This window comes from Heteronotia binoei, chromosome 7, assembly GCF_032191835.1.
Source record: "Heteronotia binoei isolate CCM8104 ecotype False Entrance Well chromosome 7, APGP_CSIRO_Hbin_v1, whole genome shotgun sequence".
NCBI classification, from domain to species: domain Eukaryota; kingdom Metazoa; phylum Chordata; class Lepidosauria; order Squamata; family Gekkonidae; genus Heteronotia; species Heteronotia binoei.
Window position 1 is genome coordinate 44,139,612 of NC_083229.1, and position 22,490 is coordinate 44,162,101.

Consider the following 22,490-nt stretch of genomic DNA (forward strand, 5'->3'; position numbering starts at 1 on the left):
TGACCACTGAACTGGGCTACCTTCCTCCCTTGAAGAAGATGCCCTAAAGTAACACATTTATTTTCCAAGATCCCATAGGGACAAAACATCACAAGTTAATGGTCAAAATGAGTTGCTGCTTTCATTTAAATAAGTAGAAAACCCCAGGTTTCCAGCCCTTATCGCTGTGAAGGTTTCTTGAAATACAGCGACATTAAACAAAACTCCAATTTCTGCCATAGGTGCTGTTGTTTGGCTGGCTAGCCCTGTCATGCCTATGCCATCTCATGGCAGCAACCACTTTCCATCTGTCAAACAATATACTTTTCACAATAAAATATCAGATTGAGTGCCATTTCACAAAATAAGCTGCAAAAGTTTTATTGATTTGCATAATTTCAAAATTTGTTTCCCAATTGGTCAGCATCTTTGAATTGTACAATGTTCCAACCAGGGGTCGTTTTGTAGAAAAATAGGTGGTGGAGCTCATCCTAGGATTGTTATGCAGCTGCACATACTATTAAATTGACAAGGAGGTGGAACTCCTCAGGAGGAGGAGGAGAACTCTCAGAAAGGTTCAGGAGCTGAGCTGTGAGCTCCCACTGAATCTGAGGCCTGGTTCCAACTATGACTTTGAAACACCCAGCTGGGTGTTAGTATCACTGATCAGGTCTGGGAAGGCTACATATCTGTCTATTTAAGTTTCTAGTTCATCCCACAAGGTTTTAACCATATTAACATATCTGTTTAAGATGATCCTGTCCAGCAGCAGAGAAAACTCAGGCCTCCTACTGGTATCAGCAGTTCTGATTCTGATGTTCTATAAGAGGATGTAGTACAGCCCTCTGCAGAAAACACCCGCACAACAAACATCCTGCACATCTGAATTGATTTTAAGATCCCGATACTGACACATTGACCCATTCTTAATTTATATGTATACAGCTATGAATAAATACTCCTGATAAACAGTGTTCCCTCTAAGCTGAGTTGGTGTGAGCTAGCTCTGTTTAACCTCCAGCTCACACATTTTTGTCTTAGCTCAGGAAGGATGGCCCCAGAGCAAACTAATCTATGCAGTAGCCAAATCACTTGCTCACAACTTTAATGCTAGTAGCTGAAGAAGAACAATTTTTGCTCACAAGACTCCATAGCGTAGAGAGCGCATTGCTTAAATCTACCCATTCTCTTGAATTGCTTGAGTTACTGCAATTGATTTGTGGAAATTAGATACAATTTAATATGCCTTGGCAAATTAGAACTTTTCTTCCTATAAAAATCTGTTCAACTGGGCTTTAAGCAGCTATATGTGGCTTTGCCACGTCCATTATGTCATGAAAGTAACTTAACTATTATATTGCTAATAATTATAGCAATCCAGTCCAATGTAGTAAAGCAACTTTGGTGTACCTGATATAAATATTAAAACTGCAGCCTAATGTCAGGAATCCTTCCTGCTCTTCTCTGCCTGGCTTTATACCTTGGAATTTATTTTATTTTTATTTTTTTTGGGGGGGGGGGAATGATTAGATTTCTGTACCTGGCTTGTGGCAAATCTGGATTTAGTATGATGCCTAATAGATACCACAAGTTCTTGAGTCAATCTCATTGGTATAGCTACAATGCATCAGAGAACTGGATGAATACTAATACTGGTCTTTATAGTACTGGGAACTGTAGACCAAATCTTATGAGCTGTTGCTTTAAAAAGAAGCTTACAGATTGACTGAAATTTGAGTATTCTTGGGAGGGGGGATATTGAACAAAAGCATTTACATAGAATGGATAGCTTCTCAGCCTTTTGGCTAAGATCAAGTGTAGAAAATACTCGGCCTGTTAAAATTCAAGCAAGTTGCATGCTTTTTCAAATGTTTTGACATAAGTTTTGACATAAGTTTTGACAATTTTCAAACATTTTAAAAAGAAACTATATCAAGTTGCATAACCTTTGTCACTCAAGTTAAGTCAGCAGTTTTCTCCAAAAGATGCTGTCTTACCTAGGAAATTTAAAGACATAACTTTGCCCTTCAGGTATAACTGGGTTTGAAGACATACATATAACTTTCATTATCACAAAATTAAAATTAATGCTGTGCTACTGCCTCCAAGGAATTAGCAGCAATTGAGGCTAGTTTACAATGCCAAATCCTTCTAAAAAATACCATAGGGAAGCAGATCTTCAGAGTTTCCATAACCAAATTCCAAGTACCTTTATTGGCATAGAGTAACCATTCTTTAATTTATTGGTGTTCAAATGTTCATCTCTCATAGATGAAAAATTTAGACCTGCAGCTTTGAAAAGTATCCATTTTAGTAGCATTCAGCTAGATTAAACTTCTACCATTATTATCCAGCTGATACCCAAACAGAGAATTACTGTGCCAATTACTGTGTCACTGCAATATGGTGGACAATATCATGCCAAGAGTGTAGGTATGTTATGGAGATATTGCAAGGCATATCTGCTTGCATAATTACTAAGATAGGGTTGTTTACTATTCAAAGTGGCAACAAGTATCTACATGCTTTCAACATTCAGCCATAAAGTATGTTTCAGAGGCTACCTCTTTATTTAATGTTAAACATGGATAAATTAACATTCTGCTTACTAACTTCAAATGGGGCTTTTTGTAGGTTGCAACTGTGCTGAAAGCATAGCATTTGATAGCAGGTTTATTTGTAATTCAGTCTCTTCTCTTTTGCCTAGCACAGGAACTTGATGCAGAACAGGTCATGTCTGCAAACACACAAAATAATCAGGACTTTCTTTTTTTGACAGCCCAAAGCTTATGTAGTTTCTGTATATTAGCCTAAGTGATGACCAGTGGCCAGAATCCAGAGAACAATGCAAGTAGCACCATGCACTTAGTTGGGTACTGGATGAGTTTCCTCAAACAAGCCTACTACACTGCACATGATAGTCCTTTGGAAACCTGATAGAGGTTGTTTAAAATATGTTCAGCTACTCTTCCAGGCATCCTAGTACAGTGAACATGCAAGCCTTTGAACATCTACTGCCTACCCACAAGTTACATGCAGGGTCTTACTCTGTTTTACTTAGCTGAAACAGCAGTGTTTTGCTTGTTTCTGGTTTAATTTCTTAAATACTTCATAGATTCAGTAGAATAAATGACCAGGGGCAGGGAGGGTATTCCACAGTCCCAATATGAAAAATGGATCATAAATCGTTATGAACATATGAAGCTGCCTTATACTGAATCAGACCTTTGGTCCATCAAAGTCAGTATTGTCTTCTCAGACTGGCAGCGGCTCTCCAGGGTCTCAAGCCGAGGGTTTTTTTCACACCTATTTCCCTGGACCCTTTTTTGGAGATGCCAGGGATTGAACCTGGGACCTTCTGCTTCCCAAGCAGATGCTCTACCACTGAGCCACCATCCCTCCCCATTTCATTATAAAGGCTAATGAAACAGCAACACGACCACATTAGAATTCCACAGGTGCTTCTGATCAAGATAAATCATATAAATTCCTCCCAAGTTTCAGAAACATTCTGGATACTCTTAAAAATAATTGGGATCAGGAGCCCCAGCTATTGTGCATGGTTAAAGCAGTGCTACGAGCAGCTGAAGGTGATAGCAAGAGGATTGCTTCAGGGAGATAAAACTGTTTTGTGGTTTTTAAATTTCATTAACGCTATAAAGGCAGTCTGTGACGACACAGTGTATTGTAGATAATCCAAATTGGCATTTATTGGACCATTTTCCTCTCTGTGATATATGTACTCATCTGTCAACCCACCATCTAACTTTTCAACATGCCCAAATTTACAAGCAGTTTGCCATTCTAAATGGGGCTCTGTTGAAGAGGAAATGATGTGTACAGCCTGTCTTGCACACAGAGTGACCTCTTTGGATCACAATGCATTTGATTGGTCTGAGCCACTAGCCTTGAAACCTCAAAAATCTAAATTTACAAGTCAGGTGTGTGAAGAGAAGCTGATTGGGGGTGAGGAGTACATGCAGATCTGACATGCACAGCACTCAGCTGACAAAGCAAAGTGTGCTTAAGTCCCATTGAAATCAATGGGTTTTTACAGCTTTAACTGTCCATAATTTACAGCAGCATGCAAAGGAATGGTAAATGCAGCCTCTTTTCTTTTTGCAGTTTCTACTGCTGCAGCTTCCAGTCAATAAAACAGGTCACTTTTCCTCACCAGGAATGGATCCATAGTAGTAAAAAACTACAAAAATATTTGACTGCACATAAAATATTAATTTTTAATTATGGCTTAAAGTGTTAGATTTCATTCACATGAAAAGTAACCTTAGCATTCTCTAGGTTGCATGTAGTGGGTCAAATTGTATGGCTTGTTTCTGCTCACACTTCCATTTGTATGAGATTTACTGATTCCTTCCTGAGTCCACCAGCATGCCCCCCACTGCTATTCCTTAGGGAGCCTAGGAAACAGGATTTGGGGGCACACAGCAGTCTGCAAAAGGAAGTTCTCTTCTACAAGCACTATTAGAGGCTGACTCAGTGTGTCCAATCAAAGACTGGGGCTTCAGTCCTACACTATCTCTCTTTTCAGATCTGAGAGACTAGGCTGAAACCTGTTCTATGCTCATATTAACTAGGACTCAGTGCTTGGTTTTGTTAAGGAATGACTTTTTGCAAATAGTGTGCAGTTTGAAGGATACACTATGCCCCAAGACTGGTTTAGCAGTACGTGAGCTAATCAGTAAATTCATCATATTGATCATGTAATAAGAGCACTTATTGCAACCACTTGTAGTAAAAGTCACATCTGCACCAGCCTTGATAACATTCTTCCTAAATGTGATGGGAACAGGAATGTATTTTTGACAACTATTTCCTGTTACCATGTAAAGCTGAATCTAGAGTATAACTAAGTATATTTCTCCTTGCAAAAACAATCTTTATTTCACAAGCAATTAAAAAGTGCTAACAGGTTGCTATAGATGCCATTATGCCCATATCAAAATAAATAAAGTCTTTGCTGCAAATAAACTGCTGAACATTTGCTTTAATTTATCATTTATATTAAGAAGCTTCTATTCGTAGAACTCAGTTTAGTTCTCTATAGTAAAACACTTAAGAATAAAAAGCTCATGGGCAGAAATTCACTCTAGAGAAGTGTGTTCTTTGAGTATTAAACCAAATCAAGTCAACTGATTTTCATTTCCTCTTCTTTTATCTGGAAAGAACTCCAGTAAAACAAGACAATATTTCTGTATTTTGTAAAGGCTGAAATACTTTAAAGTCATCATCCTCTACAAGGCAATACAAGAATGAAGGACTTGTATGTGTAACAAAAACATGGCTGCCAATGACTTTAGATGTCAATGGATCACAGCGTATGCCAGTAGTTCCCTACAAGATACTTGTGACTACTTGCTTTAGGGCACTCCGTCACCTCCTCTTTCAACAATGAGTTGATGTTTCTGCTTCTGCCTTTTAGCCAAGTGTTGTGCAATCCCCAGTGCCCCTCCTTTTAAAAAACGTACAAAATTATCTCCAACCAGAGGCCCTATTGCAAAAAGATTGGGTTCCTTTGTGCACTCATACGTGTAGGGATCAATTTCAATAGGGTTACCCTTGCATGAAATTGGTTCATTTGGATTATGACCTATACCCTGGCCTTGGTCCTTTAAGAAGCACAGGTTAGGATGAGAACCTATTAATACTAAGGCTACAGAGAACTTTAAGATCTTCTTCAGTCCAGCAGCACTCTGAAGGACACATTTCATATCTGATTGAAAAGAAAGTACCCGATGTTCAGGAAAACTGATATAAGATGAATGCAAAGTAGAGTCCACATTTGTGACTGACTGAGTGCACATCATATGGTAGACCTTCTGGTATTCTGGGTAAAGCTTCTTAGGCAACTGCTTGAAAATTAAATTTGGGTCAGTGACCTTTCTGCGGAATACATGAATTATAGGGATGTTATTGTTATAAGCGCACAGAACTGCATCAGCTGCTGTGAGTCCACCACCTATGATTAGGACGGGGTCCGTTTTTCCACATAGTATTCCTTTGCCTACAGCAGCTCCAAAATCAGACATGGAATGGAGGACAAAGGGGAAATCTTCTCCTTCAACTTGTAGGCGGCCAGGAGCATCAAAGGTTCCAGTGGCAAGAGCCACATTCTCAGCAAACAAACAGAATGGCACATGAGAGCCATCCGCTGCTCTCTGATAACCTCGGATTTCCCAGTTTCTCTTGATTGTTGGGTTCTGTCCATCCTGCTCTTGTGTTTGAAAATGCTGTGTTGAAACATGTTCTTTTACTTGGCTTTCATTTTCATGGTCCTGTTCTCGGTAAAGCCTTGATACAGATGTAATGTAAATGTTGTCTCTAAAGTTTTTCTGTAGGCCCATGACTTTAACGTAGTGCTTGTAGTACCTAGCAATTTCTTCTGGCAGAACTCTGTCGCATTTTATATTTCTGAAACAAAATACCTCTGGTTATTTATATTTAATATTCTCATACAAACACATAACTAAAGCACCTCCCTCATCTCCATGAATACGGGGAGGGACGGTGGCTCAATGGTAGAGCATCTGCTTGGTAAGCAGAAGGTCCCAGGTTCAATCCCTGGCATCTCCAAAAAAGGGTCCAGGCAAATAGGTGTGAAAAACCTCAGCTTGAGACCCTGGAGAGCCACTGCCAGTCTGAGTAGACAATACTGACTTTGATGGACCAAAGGTCTGATTCAGTATAAGGCAGCTTCATATGTTCAATAATTGGTCAGCCTATTTCTGGTCCTATTCTTGAGGAAAGAGTTTTCTGTTTTGCCATTAGTGTTAAATTAGAAGATTAATTCTCTGTTCTTTGAGACAATTGCACTGCATTGGCTATTTCAGAAACCCATTATGAGAACATATTTCAGCCCAATTGTTAAGGCTTATAAAAATTAATTGCCAATTGAAGAAGAGGTTTTTCATGGAACATGATGCTCAATTTCAGCAAAAACAGTCATTCAATTTCTTCACGAACAAAGCTCTGAATAAGAGTGACTTCTGTTAATATAGCATTACAACTGGGGAACCCCTTTTCCAGCTTCATTCTTTTCTTCCCATCCGCCAGCCAATCTATCTTTATCAGCTCATGTCTTCAGCTTTCCCTTCTTCCCTCTCCTGACAGCCTCTCTCTAGGAAGTCTGGCCATATTGTGTAGTCACTTCCAAGACCACCCCTATTCTGACACCCATGGCATTGCTTAATAGAAGCCAAGCCTTGAGAGGCTCAGCAATAATGTTGTGGTTGCCTAACAGCTTCCAAAATGGCAACAGAGTTCATAAGCATTCTTTTCTTAAAGTGCAAGGTATTATTTCTATTATTTGGGGGGGAGGTTAATTCCCCAATGTATTCTTATTTAGATTTCAGATTTTCTGCAAACTTGGGACTTCCTTCAGGTTTGTATAGAAATGCCCCCAACTGTCCCTAGCTCCAGTCAGTAGATATATTAATCCACTTTATGGCCCCATTTGGAATTTGATATATGATAATTTCAAAACTATCTTGGAAAATACTATACTGAGAAAAAGACTTGCCAAAAACAGAATATTTAACATGCTTCTTATTTCTACTGCAATACAGCCTACCAGCAAATCTAATCACCAGCCGATATTATGTATATTAGACTGTGACTCTCTAAGGGTGGAATAGACAAAACTAGCAAGTTTATATTTCTGTATTTGATATGTAACTTGTCACAGCAGTTCCCAGTCTTTTCAGTATGATGACACATAAGTCCAAATTTACTCAGTATAGTGACCTATCCAGGGCTAGACCAAGGTTTTTTGGTGCCCTAGCAATCTATGACCTTGACACCCATCTAATTCAGCATTCCATTTACTACAGTTGTAGTAAAACTAGATGTTTTTGAAAAACCAACAAACATCACACAAAGGGTGCAGCTGCCCCCACTCTGAAGCAGGTGGTGTTCCAACATACACAGCCTTTCATATGGAAGCTACTTTTCAACCTTTGACCACCCTCTCCTTCTCCATTACTCTCTCGAATCCTCCCTGAAAGTCTAAGAAATTCACTCAAGTAACCAGGTTTTACTTGATCAACATGTATATACAGTGAAGAAAAAATGCCAAACAACATATGACATGGAAGGTACTGTTTCCCAGGTCAGATCTTGGTTTCCAAAAAGAGAGAGAGAATGAGAGAACAATGGAAATGGCAGGGCACCCATTACAGAAGGCTGGCCCACAATCCGCTTTCAGAGGTCTCATAACTCACTTTTGGATCCCAATATACAGGTTGGGAAACACTGGTCTAATCTATTTAGATGAGACTTAAGTTGGGGTCTCCAAGAGACTGAAGTCAATCTGCAACTAAGTGATTCAGGTGGGTAGTCGTGTTGATCTGAATCAAACTTTGTTCTGCAACTGAGCGTTTCAGTTAGGGCTGGGAGCAGCAGCATTTAATAGCTGTTCTGTCCCTGCATGAACATGTTGCATCCAGCTTTCAAAGAAGCTTGCTTAATGAATGGGTTGATGAATGAATATCAAAATGGTTTCTATTGCAAACCAAAGTTAAGCATTACTATCATAGCCCACTGTGGGCATGATATTAACAGAACACACACAATATCCAGTTGCTTTTCACTGAAAGATGTGTCACAAATAAATAAATAAAGATTTTGAGCTCTTCATTCACTTAAAGCAATCATTTCCCCTGTAGCGAACAGTGTATAATTGCCTTCACCTTCGTTTAGTAGAAGCCCAATCCTTAAACTTGTATCCAGGTAATTCCATCCAATCTCCAAAACTGATGGTCAGCATAGAACCTTCCATAGACTAGAAAACAAAATTCAAGACAATATATTCCAAAAGTTTGCTTATTGTCACATAAATTCACATGGTCTATAAAAGAATTAAATCACTAGCATTAACTTCAAAATTTCAACTAGAAAAAAAAATGTCATGCATCATTAAGGCCCAGGCTACACACATACATTACATGCACTGATGAGATGCTTCCATACAAACTCTCCTCACCACAGCTATGATATATAAACACAGATTTCCATGAAAATCTTCAGGATCACATGGAAAGCATTTACATCTTAACATCATCTGCTCTTGGAAGCCCTTCAATTGTGCAATCATAAGTAGAACATCAACCCCTTCTAAGTCCATTGAAGTCAAAGAGCAAAAAGAGTAAGTTAGAACTGCACTGAAAGTCATGCGAAAGATCCATGCAGCAACTTCAGTAGCCATCACAGCCACAGAGAGAAAAAATGCCTCCTACTAGAAATATAATGTATTTAGTCAGCTTATGTTAGCCTCACATCATTCATTCTGCAAACAATTCATCCCTGCTGCAATATTTATGTCTCAGAATTCCCTCAGCTGACCATACAAGTTAAAAGTAGTTTATGGAAAGGGAATATTCCAGTTGTGGATTTTGTTAAAATACACTGCTATGTTCCCACTATATAATTATTAACATTTCCAGGATATGCCTGTTACTTCATTTACACTGCCATCCTATACAGAGTTACTCTCATATGGCAAAAACAAGCAGAGTCTGCAGCAATCTGTAGCCTTCTCTCTCTATTATACTTATATATAACTAAGGCACTTAAGTTTTCTAAGTTTAAATTTTATAGGATAGCACAGTTACAAATTATGCATGTTATGATGATAAATCAGTAAAATAAGTTAGGCTTAATAAGCAAGATCAATATGGCATATTCCAGTTTATTTCCAATTTCCACTCCATCCTCCAAAAATAAAAAAAGGAAAAAAAAAAACCTAGGTTCTCTGATCGCTTCAAAACTTGGAGTTTTATATGTCTTTTTAGAGTGGAGTAACTGCATAGGTTTGCGCTGTTGGGAGCACATCACATATTTTCCACAAGTGTATGTAAGTAATAATTCACATTATTTCCCCCTCCCCAAAAGTGAATGCAAAGACTAGACAGTACTACATACTGCCTTGTTCTCTGAAAATAGTGAATGCTCTACATAATATAGCCTATTTCTCCTGAAATGGGAGACTGAAGAAGTCACGACAGTACAAACCAAAGTTTTCCTCACATGCCAAGCCCCACCAGGTGGTCCTTTGCCAAGGACCATATGAGGAACGTAATGCTGCTGTTCTAGCTCCCAGTGAAGAACAGATGGGTAGTCAAAGCCAAAGTCAGCATCTGGGTGAAGCAGTGTGTCAAAAAGTACTGCAACAGGATTTGAAGAGCGTCCTTCTAGGCCTTCAGACAAGTATTCTAATTCCTAGGTTGAAAAAGAAAATTTAACAGGAAATTATAAGCATAACAAAATGTGATTTACTAAAATGGCTGTAGCTTCTCTTGCCCATCTCACCCGTCCATTCACCAAGTATGACACCCCAGTGCACTCCTTGTAAGATTCCTGAAGCCTCAGCGCTCACCTTTTCCTCTTACCACCAGCTCTTAAAGCTGCTTTATTCACCTGAGGCTCACTGAAAAGATCTACAGGAGCAGACAGTGCTTACCAACCTCCTTCTGCTTCTCAGGTTTTCCTGTACTAGCATTCATTATCGAGAAATGTTCCTTATCCTATTTGTTGGCTATATTCCCCAGCCCCAACTTCCTGGTTGCACTGGATACAAATACATTCCATTAATCAGTAGGCTTAATAAATAACTTCAAGCCCAATCAGTATTCTTGGCAATGGCAAGATTTCAGGCATATCGTATACAAGAGATATGCAAGGTTTATCACATACCTGATGAGCCCCTTGTCAATAGTTCTGCAGGGTGGTTTACCTTCATTGTGGTTCAAGAGAGCTAAAACTGTATCTGGTAATAAATAGGGATGAACACAAACTGGGAAAGTGGTCTCACAAACCATGAACTGGGACAAACCTCCCCTGCTTTGTGAACCAGTTTGAGGTTCATGGTTCATGATGTCACATGCTTGCAAAAGGTCTTCCCTCTTTCCTCCTGGCCGTGGCTCCTGAAGCCAGAAGAATAGAAGGGGGGGTGTCTGGGATGTTCCTGCTTTCTCCTGGTCATGGATCCCCAAGGCCAACAGAATGGAAAGGAGGGGGGGGAGATCTGGGACCTTCCTCTTTTCTCCTGGTTGTGGATCCTGAGGCCAGCAGAATGGAAGGCAGGGGACAATCTGGAATCTTTCCTCCCTCCTTTCTGCTGACTGCAGCTCCTGCGGCCAGGTGGCTAAGCTAGTAACTATGATACCTAAAAACTGGCCATCCATATTCAGATCATCAGGCTTTAGGAATAAGTATCAAGAGTTTGTGAACTTTCCAGAAGTGTTTAGTTTGCCATTGCCAGAATAAATGTTGGATCAGCACACGAAAGCTTACATTCTGAATAAAACTTTGTTGGTCTTAAAGGTGATACTTGACTCCTGCTTTGTTTAGATGGATCTTAGGTTTGATTTAGGAAACAGTCGCATGCTGAATCAGACCCCTGGTCCATCCATATCAGTATTGTCTACTCAGACCCATTAGCCCACTGTCCATCCTGGCTTCTTAAAGCAGGTGGCGAGGGTATCCAAGGTCCTTTAGCTGATATTGTTAACTTGTCTCTGGAAACAGTGTCAAATCTACTATTCCTGAGTAAGGTAACTGAGAAAGCGGTGGCAGAGCAGTTTCAAGCTTTCCTGGAGGATACCTCTACCCTTGATCCCTTCCAGTCTGGCTTTCGTCCTGGCCATGGGATGGAGACTGCTTTGGTTGCCCTCATCAATGACCTTAGAAGGCATCTGGCTCAAGGTGCGTCAGCGCTGCTATTACTGTTAGCCCTTTCAGCAGCGTTTGACACAGTCGATTATGATCTAATGACCCACCGCCTTGCTGATATAGGAGTTCAGGGGGAAGCCTTACAGTGGTTCTCCTCTTTTCTCCATGATCAGGGACAAAGGGTGGCAATTGGCGACCAGATCTCCCTGCGGCACTCACTCAAATGTGGTGTGCCACAGGGAGCTATTCTCTTTAATGATGTTTAACATCTATATGCGCCCCCTTGCCCAGATTGCCCAAGATTTTGGGCTGGGTTGTCACCAGTAAGCAGATGACACCCAGCTCTATCTGCTGATGGACGGCCATGCAGATGCCGCCCCGGAACATCTGACCAGGGCGTTAGAAGCTGTGGCTGGATGGTTGCAGTTAAGTCGGCTGAAGCTTAATTCAGCTAAGATGGAGGTCCTGTACCTGAGCTGAGGGGGGCTAAGATCAGACATCTGTCTCCTCACCCTGGATGGTGCTCCTCTTGTGCCATCCCAGAAAGTGAGGAGTCTGGGCATGGCACTGGATGTCTCCCTTTCCATGGAGGCCCAGGTCACAGCAGTTGTGCGATCTGCATTTCATCATCTTTGGCAGGTCAAACAGCTAGTGTCCTATCTGACCCCCATGACTTAGCTACAGCGATCCATGCAACGGTCACTTCCAGATTGGACTACTGTAACTCGCTTTACGCAGGCTTGCCCCTGAGGCTGATTCAGAAACTCCAACTGGTGCAAAATGTGGCTGCACGGCTAGCAACTGGACTGCCTTTACAGGTGCTGTGCACATTGCAATGGTTACCAATTGAGTACCGAATCCGCTTCGAGATTTTGGTATTGACCTTTAAAGCCTTATGCGGCCTGGGACCGACATACTTGCAGGACAGCCTCTCATATGAGCCCCGAAGACTGTTGTGATTGGCCAACCAATACCTCCTGGCCATCCCCAGCCTGTCCGGCTTGCATCGACCAGGGCCAGGGCTTTTTCGGCCCTGGCCCCAGCCTGGTGGAATCAGCTACCTGTGGAGATCCGGCCCCTACCGGATTTACTTCCGTTTCGTAGGGCCTGCAAGATGGAACTGTTTCGCCAGGCCTTCGGTTGAGGCAGGCGGATGTCCCTTCATTCTACTGCTTATATCATCTATTACCCTCCCCCACAATGGGCTATAAAATTACAATGAGCCAGGATATGTTTTATCTGAAATATGTGCCTGCCCGCCTATGTGTTTTTTGTAGTTGTATTTTATTGGTATATTATTGAGTTATTATTGTGTTTTAATTGTTTTATTATGACTGTGATCTGCCCCGAGCCTGTATAGGAAAGGGCGGAATATAAATCGACCAAATAAATAAATAAAGACTGGCAGTGACTCTAAAGGGTCCCAGGCAGGTCTTTCACATCACCTACTCCTTTTAACTGGAGATGCTACAAATTGAACCTGGGACTTTCTGCATGCCAAGCAGATACTCTACCACAGAGCCATAGCCACTCAGACACTTAAATACATAAGTTATTTCATGCTAAGAGTATGTTGTGCATTTTATGACCAGAACTATCAAAAATTATTCCATAAACAGTGAGATAAAATATGTGTTGGGGTCTGGGAATTCCATGGGTGACTCCAGGAAGGCATGGCCCTCCAGGGTTCCTTTCCTTCAGACAAGCTTCTTAGTAGGCCTCAGACAGTTACAGGAGGAGGGGACTTTGACCACACCCTATTCCCTTTCCAGACACTCTTCAGTTGTCCCTGCACCCATGCTCCTCTTCCCTGGCCTGTCACCTTCCTGCCTTTTAAAATATCCCCCAGAGTGGAGCCATTCCGAATTCACCAATCCTCCATCCCTGGTGCCCAGGCTGGTGAGACTGGTACTCCCCACATCCGCTGGATGTCAACCCCACGGCCCCACCATCCTCCACCACCCACAAGTTTGGCATTAGAGGATACAGCGTTGGACAGGGCCCCTCCTCCCACTATTAGGCCTTGTCTTCCAGCATGCCTCCTGACTGTTCTGCCTGGGCCTTTCCTCCCCTGCTCTTTCCTCTCTCCTTGCCTTGCACTACTGATAGCCCTGGCAATGCTTGCCTGGCATTGTCCTGGGCTGGTGTCACCACACCCTCCCCAGCTATGTGCCCTGAGGCTGCCCACATACCAGGGCAAGCCCTGTGTCTTCTGCTGCTCAGGGATGGTCCTCCATCACCGGCACTGCTTGTGGTAGGTATGGAGGAGAGGTGGCCACCCCTGGACAATATTTTAACTGTTTAAAGTTATATGCATGTTAAGGAACTGAATATAAGGTCAGAAGCACTCACCTGATCTACAAGAGAGAGATGACTGGCTTCTTTTAGTTTACTATGCAAAATCGGATTGGGATGTACAGCTTCAGGAGACAAATAAGGCCTGTATCCAGACAACATGTAAGAGAGACAAATTCCTGAAGGCCCATTACCTGTTTTAAAAAATCATAATATGACTTATTAAAGCTTAATGTTACGTAAACCAAAACAATGAGCTTTGTCAAGCTAAAGTTACACGCTTCTAAATCCTACTGAATGTAAATGGGATAACTAAATTTGTGCTTCTATATCTCTCATGTGTTTACTATTATTTGATAATGGAATAATAGTATTTAGACTCTTGCATGTAATTACTGCACTTGTGTTTTAATTTTCAGGCTTATTAATGACCTTTACATTACTGTTGTTAAACTCAGAGGGGGTTTTGGTGGAACAAGTATTTTTAAAATGGAAACCAGAATGAAGAGGCATTATTTTCCTAGCAAGTTAAACTACACAGTGCTAGTTGTGGCAGCGCTTCAGAACACTATTTGCATAACATCATGCCACTGAGAGCTGATGCCAAGTCTGAGTTCGAAGTATATGGGGCTAATAGCAGGAAACTGTATTTCCCCCTTGCAAATAGAGACCTTATCAGAACAATCTGTGTCACTTCCTCTTGCAGTCTTTAGTGATCATCGAGGAAAACAAATTTGGAAACATCATCTGGTGCAAAGGATAGCTATACACTCCGAGTTACTATAAAGATATTACACCAGATGTCCAATCCCTTTGTAGGCTTCTTGATGTCCTTCAGTTATAAGTTAAAGCAGGGCTTTTTTTGAGCAGGAATGCACAGGAACGCAGTTCCAGCTGGTTTGGTGTCAGGGTGTGTGGCCTAAAATGCAAACGAGTTCCTGCTGGGCCTTTTCTACAAAAAACCTGTGTGAAACAATAGCGATGTGGTCTAATATGCAAATTAGTTCCTGCTGGACTTTTTCTACAAAAAAGCTGTGAGTTAAAGTATTTATTTCAGAATCAAATTACTTATATAAACTATGGATCCCAATTATGTCTGGTTTCCAAACACAAAATCAGAGCAATTTTTATTAACTGAGTACTCTGTGTGCTACACAAGATTTGGCAGAAGTTTTATGGACTATCTGAAAATGTCGCTAAGAACCATATAAATATTTCTACTAAAAACAGAGGCACTAACTACAGAGACATTTATTATGGAGGCGTTTTGGGGAGCAGTTAAAATACTTTTACTGTCTGGAAGAAGAATAAAGAATAAAGAATATGCCTTGAATTTGAATAAATACCAAAGTGAGACAATTATCTAGAGACATGCGGTACAGATGTGTCTGATTATATCCATTTGTATGTAGTTAGATCCCAAGTATTCAGATTTGGCAGAAGGGGCCACCAGATGAAAATTCCAAACCTACTACTGAACATTTCCATGATTACAAGAATAATCTAGCATAGTACAAAAAAAATTAATAGTATTAAAATACACAATTGACTATTATATAAAAATATAATGACCATAGGACAATGTTGGTACTATTTAAATAGATTTTAATATTTCAGAATCTTAGCCATGTTAATGCTGTCTGAAAACAACTCACCTATTACTACCATTGGCAAAGTCAGTGGCACATCCACAGGTAGAGTAGTTTCTTCTAGTAGGGGCATTGTTTTAACATTTGTCCCAAAGTTGTCACCCAAATACTGCACTAAGGAATTCAAAAATTGTCCTTCTGTTTCAGGATTACAGTAGTTTCTATCGAAAGAGGGAAAATAGTTTAGCTTTATAACACATCCTTAACAAAATAAACTTAGTATCATTGATCTGAGAATATATAAGCAAAAGTTCTGTTAACATTAAGCAAGGTACACCAATTTTTGTACATGGATACTGTTAATTTGTTATCACTCAAGGTGAAAAAAGAGTTTTTGAATGTGTAAGTTTTCATGACAATAGAATAGTACATGTTTTCTATGACATTCACTTTTTTTTCTTGTAAGGAATTGTCTTGTACTCATTAAAAGGTAAGTCCCCTGTGCAAGCACCAGTCATTTTCGACTCTGGGGTGATGTTGCTTTCACAACGTTTTCACGACAGACTCTTTATGGGGTGGTTTGCCATTGCCTTCCCCAGTCATCTACACTTCCCCCGCCCCCAGCAAGCTGGGTACTCATTTTACTGACCTCGGAAGGATGGAAGGCTGAGTCAACCTGGAGCTGGCTACCTGAACCAGCTTTCGCTGGGATCGAACTTAGGTCGTGAGCAGAGTGCTCCGACTGCAGTACTGCAGCTTTACCACTCTGTGCCACGGGGCTCTTCTTGTACTCATTACTGTAATTAATAGTTTGAGTATTTTATCATACATCTCTGCATTTGAAAATTAGGTGAAGGACCTGGTTGCTGAATTAAAGAAACAATATCTATATATTTTAAAGCCCAAGAATTAAGTTCTTAAAGGGAGAAAATGCTTGCATCAGATGAGGTCAATGAGAACACTTTCTCAAAAACTTGCATACAATTCTACAACTGATTCCTTCCTTACAGTCCAGGAATGTGCCAGGCTCCGTGCTTAACGAATCCACTCTCTAAATGATATTTAGGAAGCTATTTCTGGTTCTAATGGTGCAGCCTTAAACAGAGTTACAGTGTTCTAAGCCCACTGACCAGCAGATTTAGAAGAATATACCCCTGCTCAGAATATAAACTGTGTTTATATAATCCCCAAACCAGCACACATCAGCCCCAATCATTGCCATTGTCCTCTGGTAAAATGTAGCCTACTTGTTTTGTCTCCTTGCCATGTCAAATCATACAGATATTCATTAATGCAACCACACTTATTTTGCACCAATACGGAAGTGTACTAGCATGCTTAGTACAATAAAAGATCACAGATTGGTTCTACATCTGTCAACTTTTAAATGTTAAAAGACATGAGCTAATATATATTCATTTATGGGATTATAAACTCTTTTCAGGATGGACCCACACTTTGCTCTCCTGCCTACTGGAAAATAAAACCTAGGATTAAATAATTGACAAACCTTGTTAAGTTTGTTAAAACAGTGAGATTTAACTAACATGAGATGAAAGTGGCAAGGCAGTTCTGCTCTATCAAAATGACAATTATGATGTGATTTCCTGATTTCCGTATCACTTCCTTCCACACTGCACCTGTGTAATTACCAAATACTTCAGGATATGGAACTCAATCAAAGTTGTTTGTGTAACTTAGCAAGCACTGCAATTAGTAGGCAGGATAGGGGGGGGTAACCATTTTGTTTGAAAAGAAAGCAACATGAATCATCTTCAACAAACAAGTGTAACATTGTGTCACACTACCACATGGTAATTTCAGTCACATAACTCATAAAGTACAATCTACTATCACATAAGCCTTTTTTTCGTGTTTGCTCAGAACATAGCAAGTTTTTAAAAGGACAACATACAATGAATAGAAATTATTTAAAATATACATTTGTATAACAAGGGTATCTAGTATAGGATTTTCTGTTAGGTGATGATATGCCCAAATGATACCTTGCCTGCCAGTGTTCAAGTCACTATTTTTAGTGTGATGATGCCCATATGAAACCCTATTAGTTTAGTTCCTCAAGACTGTTCCACAACACAGGTAACTCCAGTGCGATCTTATTAAACAATAAAGTAAAATTCTTACATGACTAGTACTTAATTACTCTTTTGATTTCCATTTTTATCCCAAAAAATGAAGCTTTGCACAATTAGATCTGGCAAAGTCAGATAGACTATAAAACTAAAGTCAGAGAGAATATAAAACTAAATAAAGCTGCAAAGAATGCAATGCCTGTGCACGGATTGACTTATTGTCTTTTTCACTTTTTATTCTATGGAACTTTACATTAAAATCTAGGGAAAAAGTAATGCATATGCCAATTACATATTTTTCTGCTTCACAATCACAACATATGCATTCCACAATTTCACAGGATGCAAACACATGCAATTAAAAGATCTTATATTTTGTGACATGGCTGTTTAATAGTTCGTTAACTGGCTGTTCCAAGACACTGTTAGAGTACTGATGACAAGATATGGCAGCAGTAGACACTAGAACTGGTTGTAGTTTCCCACCACATTCAAAGTGACAAATACAAGTATGCTGTCATGGAATCTGAGAAGGTGCCTACAATTTGGGAGTTTAACTTTTTAAAAATCCACACTATTATTGGGAAGAATCCGTTGAACTACAACTATGCTCATTCTGTTTATATCTACAGAGAGTCAGCTGGACACCACATCACTTTTGCACATCAAATATTTCATTTCACACATTTATATCCAACACCTTCAAAGTAAATGCAGAACTCTAAAAAAAATCAAAATAAACAAAAAAAGCATCTTCTCTACCCCTCCTCTTCCACTACACCTATAAATTCAGTCTATAGGTCAAAACCTAACTTGATGGTGGGGAAAGTTACTCTTTTCTCTCCGTCCATCTATTACTAAAAATAAAGCTTTAGACCAGCGCTGGATATTATACACATACATCGATATAATACACACATTCACTATTTATATGGTAACTGGCCATCTGTGTCTTGCATCTAACACAGGTATGTTGTGTGTTTTTAGTTGAAATATTTATAGGACAACAAGCTAACACAGTTAGGGCCAGGTTTCTAAAATGGATTGTAGTCCTATAAATGTTTCAACTAAAAAAAAAAAAATCCCCATTTTGTCTCTTCTGGAATCCACAACAGTGACTCACAGTGAATGGAAATTACTGTTTCTGAAGGGCGGGAGGGCGAAGTGAACTTGTTCCTTCCTCTCCCCCCACGTCTCTACACCTGCCATACCTCCGCCTGTTCAGCTCTCCCGATGCCCGGCCGCCCGCCGCCACCACCACCACCTCACAATGCCTGATTCTCCTTCATGCCCGATTCCTTTCTATTGCTCTACAAACGCCTCTTTTCCCCGCGTTTCTCCCCGCCCAGAAAAAACGGAGCCCCCCCCGCACCGGCGAGTTTCCTGCGCCGCCGCATCTTCCCCTTGAGCCGCGATGCCGGCCTGGAGCGCCAGCTTCTCCCATCGCCTCAACTGGCAACTCCCGCGGCGGGAGGAGCAGAGGGGAGGAGCCGGAAGAAGGGAAGGATGGATGCCGCTGCCGCCAGCTGCTTTTTCGACCCATAAACCCATTTCCCGCGGCCGGCCTGGGCAGGGGAGCCGACGGGAGGATACCTGAAGTGACTGGCCAAGGAGCACCGGCAGCACCAAACCGTCATGAGGGATGGGGGGCGAGGCGGGAGGCTCTGGGGCGCGGTGGCCGGCGGAGGTAAGAGATGGAGCCGCCACTGCTGTCGCCGCTGCCGCTTCTTTCTTCTGCCGCCGCCGCCGCGCTGGGGGCCGCTGTTGGCTGGCTCTCACCCCTCCCGCCTTCTCGCCTCACATGCGGCTCTAGGCCAGTCACGCCGGAAGGAGGAGCCTTCGCTCGGGACCGGGAAGGAGGAGCGCGGCAGATGGCCGCCGGCACGGCTGTAGACCTGTACTGTGGCCTTTCAAGCTGCGAGGACGGGATGGAGGCCTGTAACGGTACTCCGGTCAAGCTGCCTTGTGAAGAAGGGAGGCAGCGAGCGAAACTATTCAGGGCGGGAAACGGCTGAGGAAGAATAGGGCGCTTTTTAAAGTGCTAACAAGAGCTGAGGATCCGACCACGAGGAAGCCGTGCGGCGACTTTGAGTGCTGGGAAACACAGGCCACTGTTATGTTGCCACCCATGAGGCTGACAGTTGCATTCGCTTCTCAGTGACCAGCCCTTTGGACTACAGTTTACTACGTTTTTGTACATGACTCCAACCCAGGGTTCCCTTTAAGTTGAGTTAGCGTGAGCTAGCTCACAGATTTTTAACCTCCAGCTCACACATTTTTGTTCTAGCTCAGGAAAAATAGCGCCAAAGCACGACGTTAATGCCAGTAGCTCTCAAAGTAGAATTTTTGCTCATAAGACTGCAGCTTAGAGGGAACACTGGACTCCACTACATGTAAACTGGGCTTATTCTCAGGCTCCAGCGGGGGCGAGGAAACAGTGCCAGCGAGACTCCTAAGTGCCATTAGAGCCATGCCAGAACTGCAGTGATCGGTTTGGTAAATAAAATGCCCTTTTTGTTTAAACAGGACTGGTCTTCATCTTTGGGGCCTGTATTATGAATAGTATTGATTTGATAAAAAGCTGGAGACAAGTGAAAATTTCAGGATGGAAGGCAGAAGGGGTGCTGGAAGATCTTTACATCATCTGTAACCCGCTATTCTCAGTTGGGACCTAAAACAGTGTTTTCCTCTCCTCTGTTTTATCTTTTATTTTATGTCAGTAATTTTGTGAGGTATGTTAGGCTGAGACTCAAGGTCATCCAGCAAACTTCCCATGGCAGAGTGAAAGGGTGTTTGAACCTGAGCCACACAGATCCTAGTCTGAACCCACTGCACATACTCATGATCTGTGAATGGGAAGTCCTTCTCACTGCTTAAATGATTTTGAGGAGAAAATGAGACACCACATTTTGTTTGTACTTGGAAGTCCACAGGATGAAGGAAAGCAGACAACTGGCACCAGGGTTGCCAGCCTCCAGGCGGGGCCTTGAGATTTTCCACTTTTACAACGGATTTCCAGCTGGCAGAGGTCTGCTCCTCTGGAGAAAATGGCTGCTTGGACGGTGGACTCTGGCACTGTACCATGCTGAGGCCCCTCCCCAAACCCCACCCTCTCCCAGATCCACCCCCAAAGTCTCCAGGCATATTCCAACCCAGACCTGGCAACCCTGACTGGCACACTTCTAGTTCCAGCCAAGTGGCAAGCTCACACCCACACCAGCTTCTTTACTGACCTCACTTTCTTTGGTGTCATGATGCTGCACATGCACCATCTCCAGCAGCGTGATTTGAAAGTCTGGTATTTGGTTACTGAGCTGCAACTATATTGCTGTTTATGTCACCCCAGAAGTGGTTTTTAAAAATTCTTGAGTTAGGGTGCAATATTACAAAACAGGAAAATGGGGGCCAATGTTAGAGGTTTGTACTGGGGCCAAAGAAATTATACTTGAGTCCTGAGCAGAGTACTGTGTCTATTCCTCATTTAGGAGCATTGGGTATCTGCACAGATCTGCTACTTTACCAATATAAAGGAAGGAAAAGGAAAGGTCCCTTGTACAAGCACCAGTCATTTCCAACTCCAGGGTGATGTTGCTTTCACAACGTTTTCATGGCAGACTCTTTACGGGGCGGTTTGCCATTGCCTTCCCCAGCCTTCTACACTTCCCCCTCAGCAAGCTGGGTACTCATTTTATTGGAAGGATGGAAGGCTGAGTCAATCTTGGGCCGGCTACCTGAATCCAGCTTCTGCCAGAATCGAACTCAGGTTGTGAGCAGAGTTCAGATCACAGTACTGCTGCTTTACCACTCTGCACCACGGGGCCATAAATGTAAAACCTCATATTTATTACATATGTAATGAAACTTCTGTAAATGCATAACAGAGGGTTTCTACAATCACTTTTAAATATGCTGTCTTTCTTACTTAGGGCTCTAGTTAATAAAGCCAGATTCATAAACCAAACGTTTCATGTTCTGGATTATAAATTATAAACAGTAATTCCTTTCAAACAATAGTTACTAAACCACTAACAAATCCTTGTCACGTTTATGTTATAAATAGCTGTTCTGGGATGTGTAAAATTTGGATATAACAAATTCAGCTTTGTTCTATATTAAGGCAATTTTCAGTACACTTAGAGAATGTGTTTTAATAAATCAATGTTTTATGCGCACACAGACAGCTCTTCTGAGAGTCAGCATAGTATAGTAATTAGAATATTAGACTAGGATCTAGGAGACGTAGATCTGAACCCATGCTTTGCCATAAAAGTCCAAGAGGTGATCTTGGGCCGGTCACTATCAGCCTAGCCTACTTCACAGGGTTGTGAGGATAAAAATGGAGAAAGGGAGAATATTGTGGGTGGCTTTTGGTTCCCACTGGGGAGACATGCAAGTTATAAATAAGTAAATAAATACAACTCTATGTTGTTTATTTGTTGTAAGGCAATAGTTTAGACAAGCCTATCCCAGCAATGAGAATGGATAAAGCCCCTCCCCTTCAGGTAGCAGATGCGAGTTAAGGCTATGTGGCAAAATCTCTATGGGTGTTTTCGCACTTACCTTTTACTGGCGCGAGTACCCTCCTCACGCCGGCAGATCTGCAGTGATTTCGCACTAGAAGCGCCGGCGCAGCCCATTGCGCCGGCTACTTCCGTCGCTAAGCCAGCGCAAACGTTTTCCTGCTTCTTGGCGGTTTCCGGTTGCGCTGGCTTAGCGACGGAAGTAGCCGGCGCAATGGGCTGCGCCGGCGCTTCTAGTGCGAAATCACTGCAGATCCGCCGGCGTGAGGAGGGTACTCGCGCCAGTAAAAGGTAAGTGCGAAAACACCCTATGTTGCGTTTTTAAAAGT

At 41.7% G+C, this 22,490-nt stretch overlaps 1 protein-coding gene and 1 non-coding gene across 5 annotated transcripts; one reads left to right on the forward strand and one right to left on the reverse strand.

The window, feature by feature from the left end:
* The first annotated feature begins 1,764 nt into the window (after positions 1–1,764).
* On the forward strand, positions 1,765–1,949 carry LOC132575585 (U2 spliceosomal RNA). Its single transcript, XR_009555685.1, has one exon. It is a non-coding gene; the product is annotated as a U2 spliceosomal RNA (small nuclear RNA).
* Positions 1,950–4,855: 2,906 nt separating this feature from the next.
* Positions 4,856–19,631, reverse strand: OSGIN2 (oxidative stress induced growth inhibitor family member 2). Of its 4 annotated transcripts, none has more exons than XM_060243535.1 (6): positions 19,235–19,631; positions 15,615–15,769; positions 14,017–14,153; positions 10,021–10,212; positions 8,685–8,776; positions 4,856–6,408 (listed from the first exon to the last, which is right to left on the reverse strand). In XM_060243535.1, exons 1-6 carry the CDS (start codon positions 19,276–19,278, stop codon positions 5,358–5,360), a joined length of 1,671 nt encoding a protein of 556 aa, XP_060099518.1. In that variant the 5' UTR covers positions 19,279–19,631; the 3' UTR covers positions 4,856–5,357. The 4 variants fall into 4 exon arrangements, with proteins under 4 accessions (XP_060099518.1, XP_060099517.1, XP_060099520.1 ...); XM_060243534.1 differs by having other exon boundaries at positions 10,006–10,212; XM_060243537.1 differs by lacking the exon at positions 19,235–19,631 and adding an exon at positions 19,014–19,155.
* Positions 19,632–22,490: the final 2,859 nt, after the last annotated feature.

Bases quoted from the DNA above. Each gene is read 5' to 3' on its own strand.
- OSGIN2 (XM_060243534.1), bottom strand. From the start codon at position 19,278: ATGACGGTTTGGTGCTGCCGGTGCTCCTTGGCCAGTCACTTCAG. The intron at 15,770-19,234 runs GTATCCTCCCGT...CTCTTTCGATAG, and splicing joins TCCTTGGCCAGTCACTTCAG to AAACTACTGTAATCCTGAAA. The intron at 6,409-8,684 runs GTGAAGGCAATT...ATTTTGTTTCAG, and splicing joins TGGGCTTCTACTAAACGAAG to AAATATAAAATGCGACAGAG.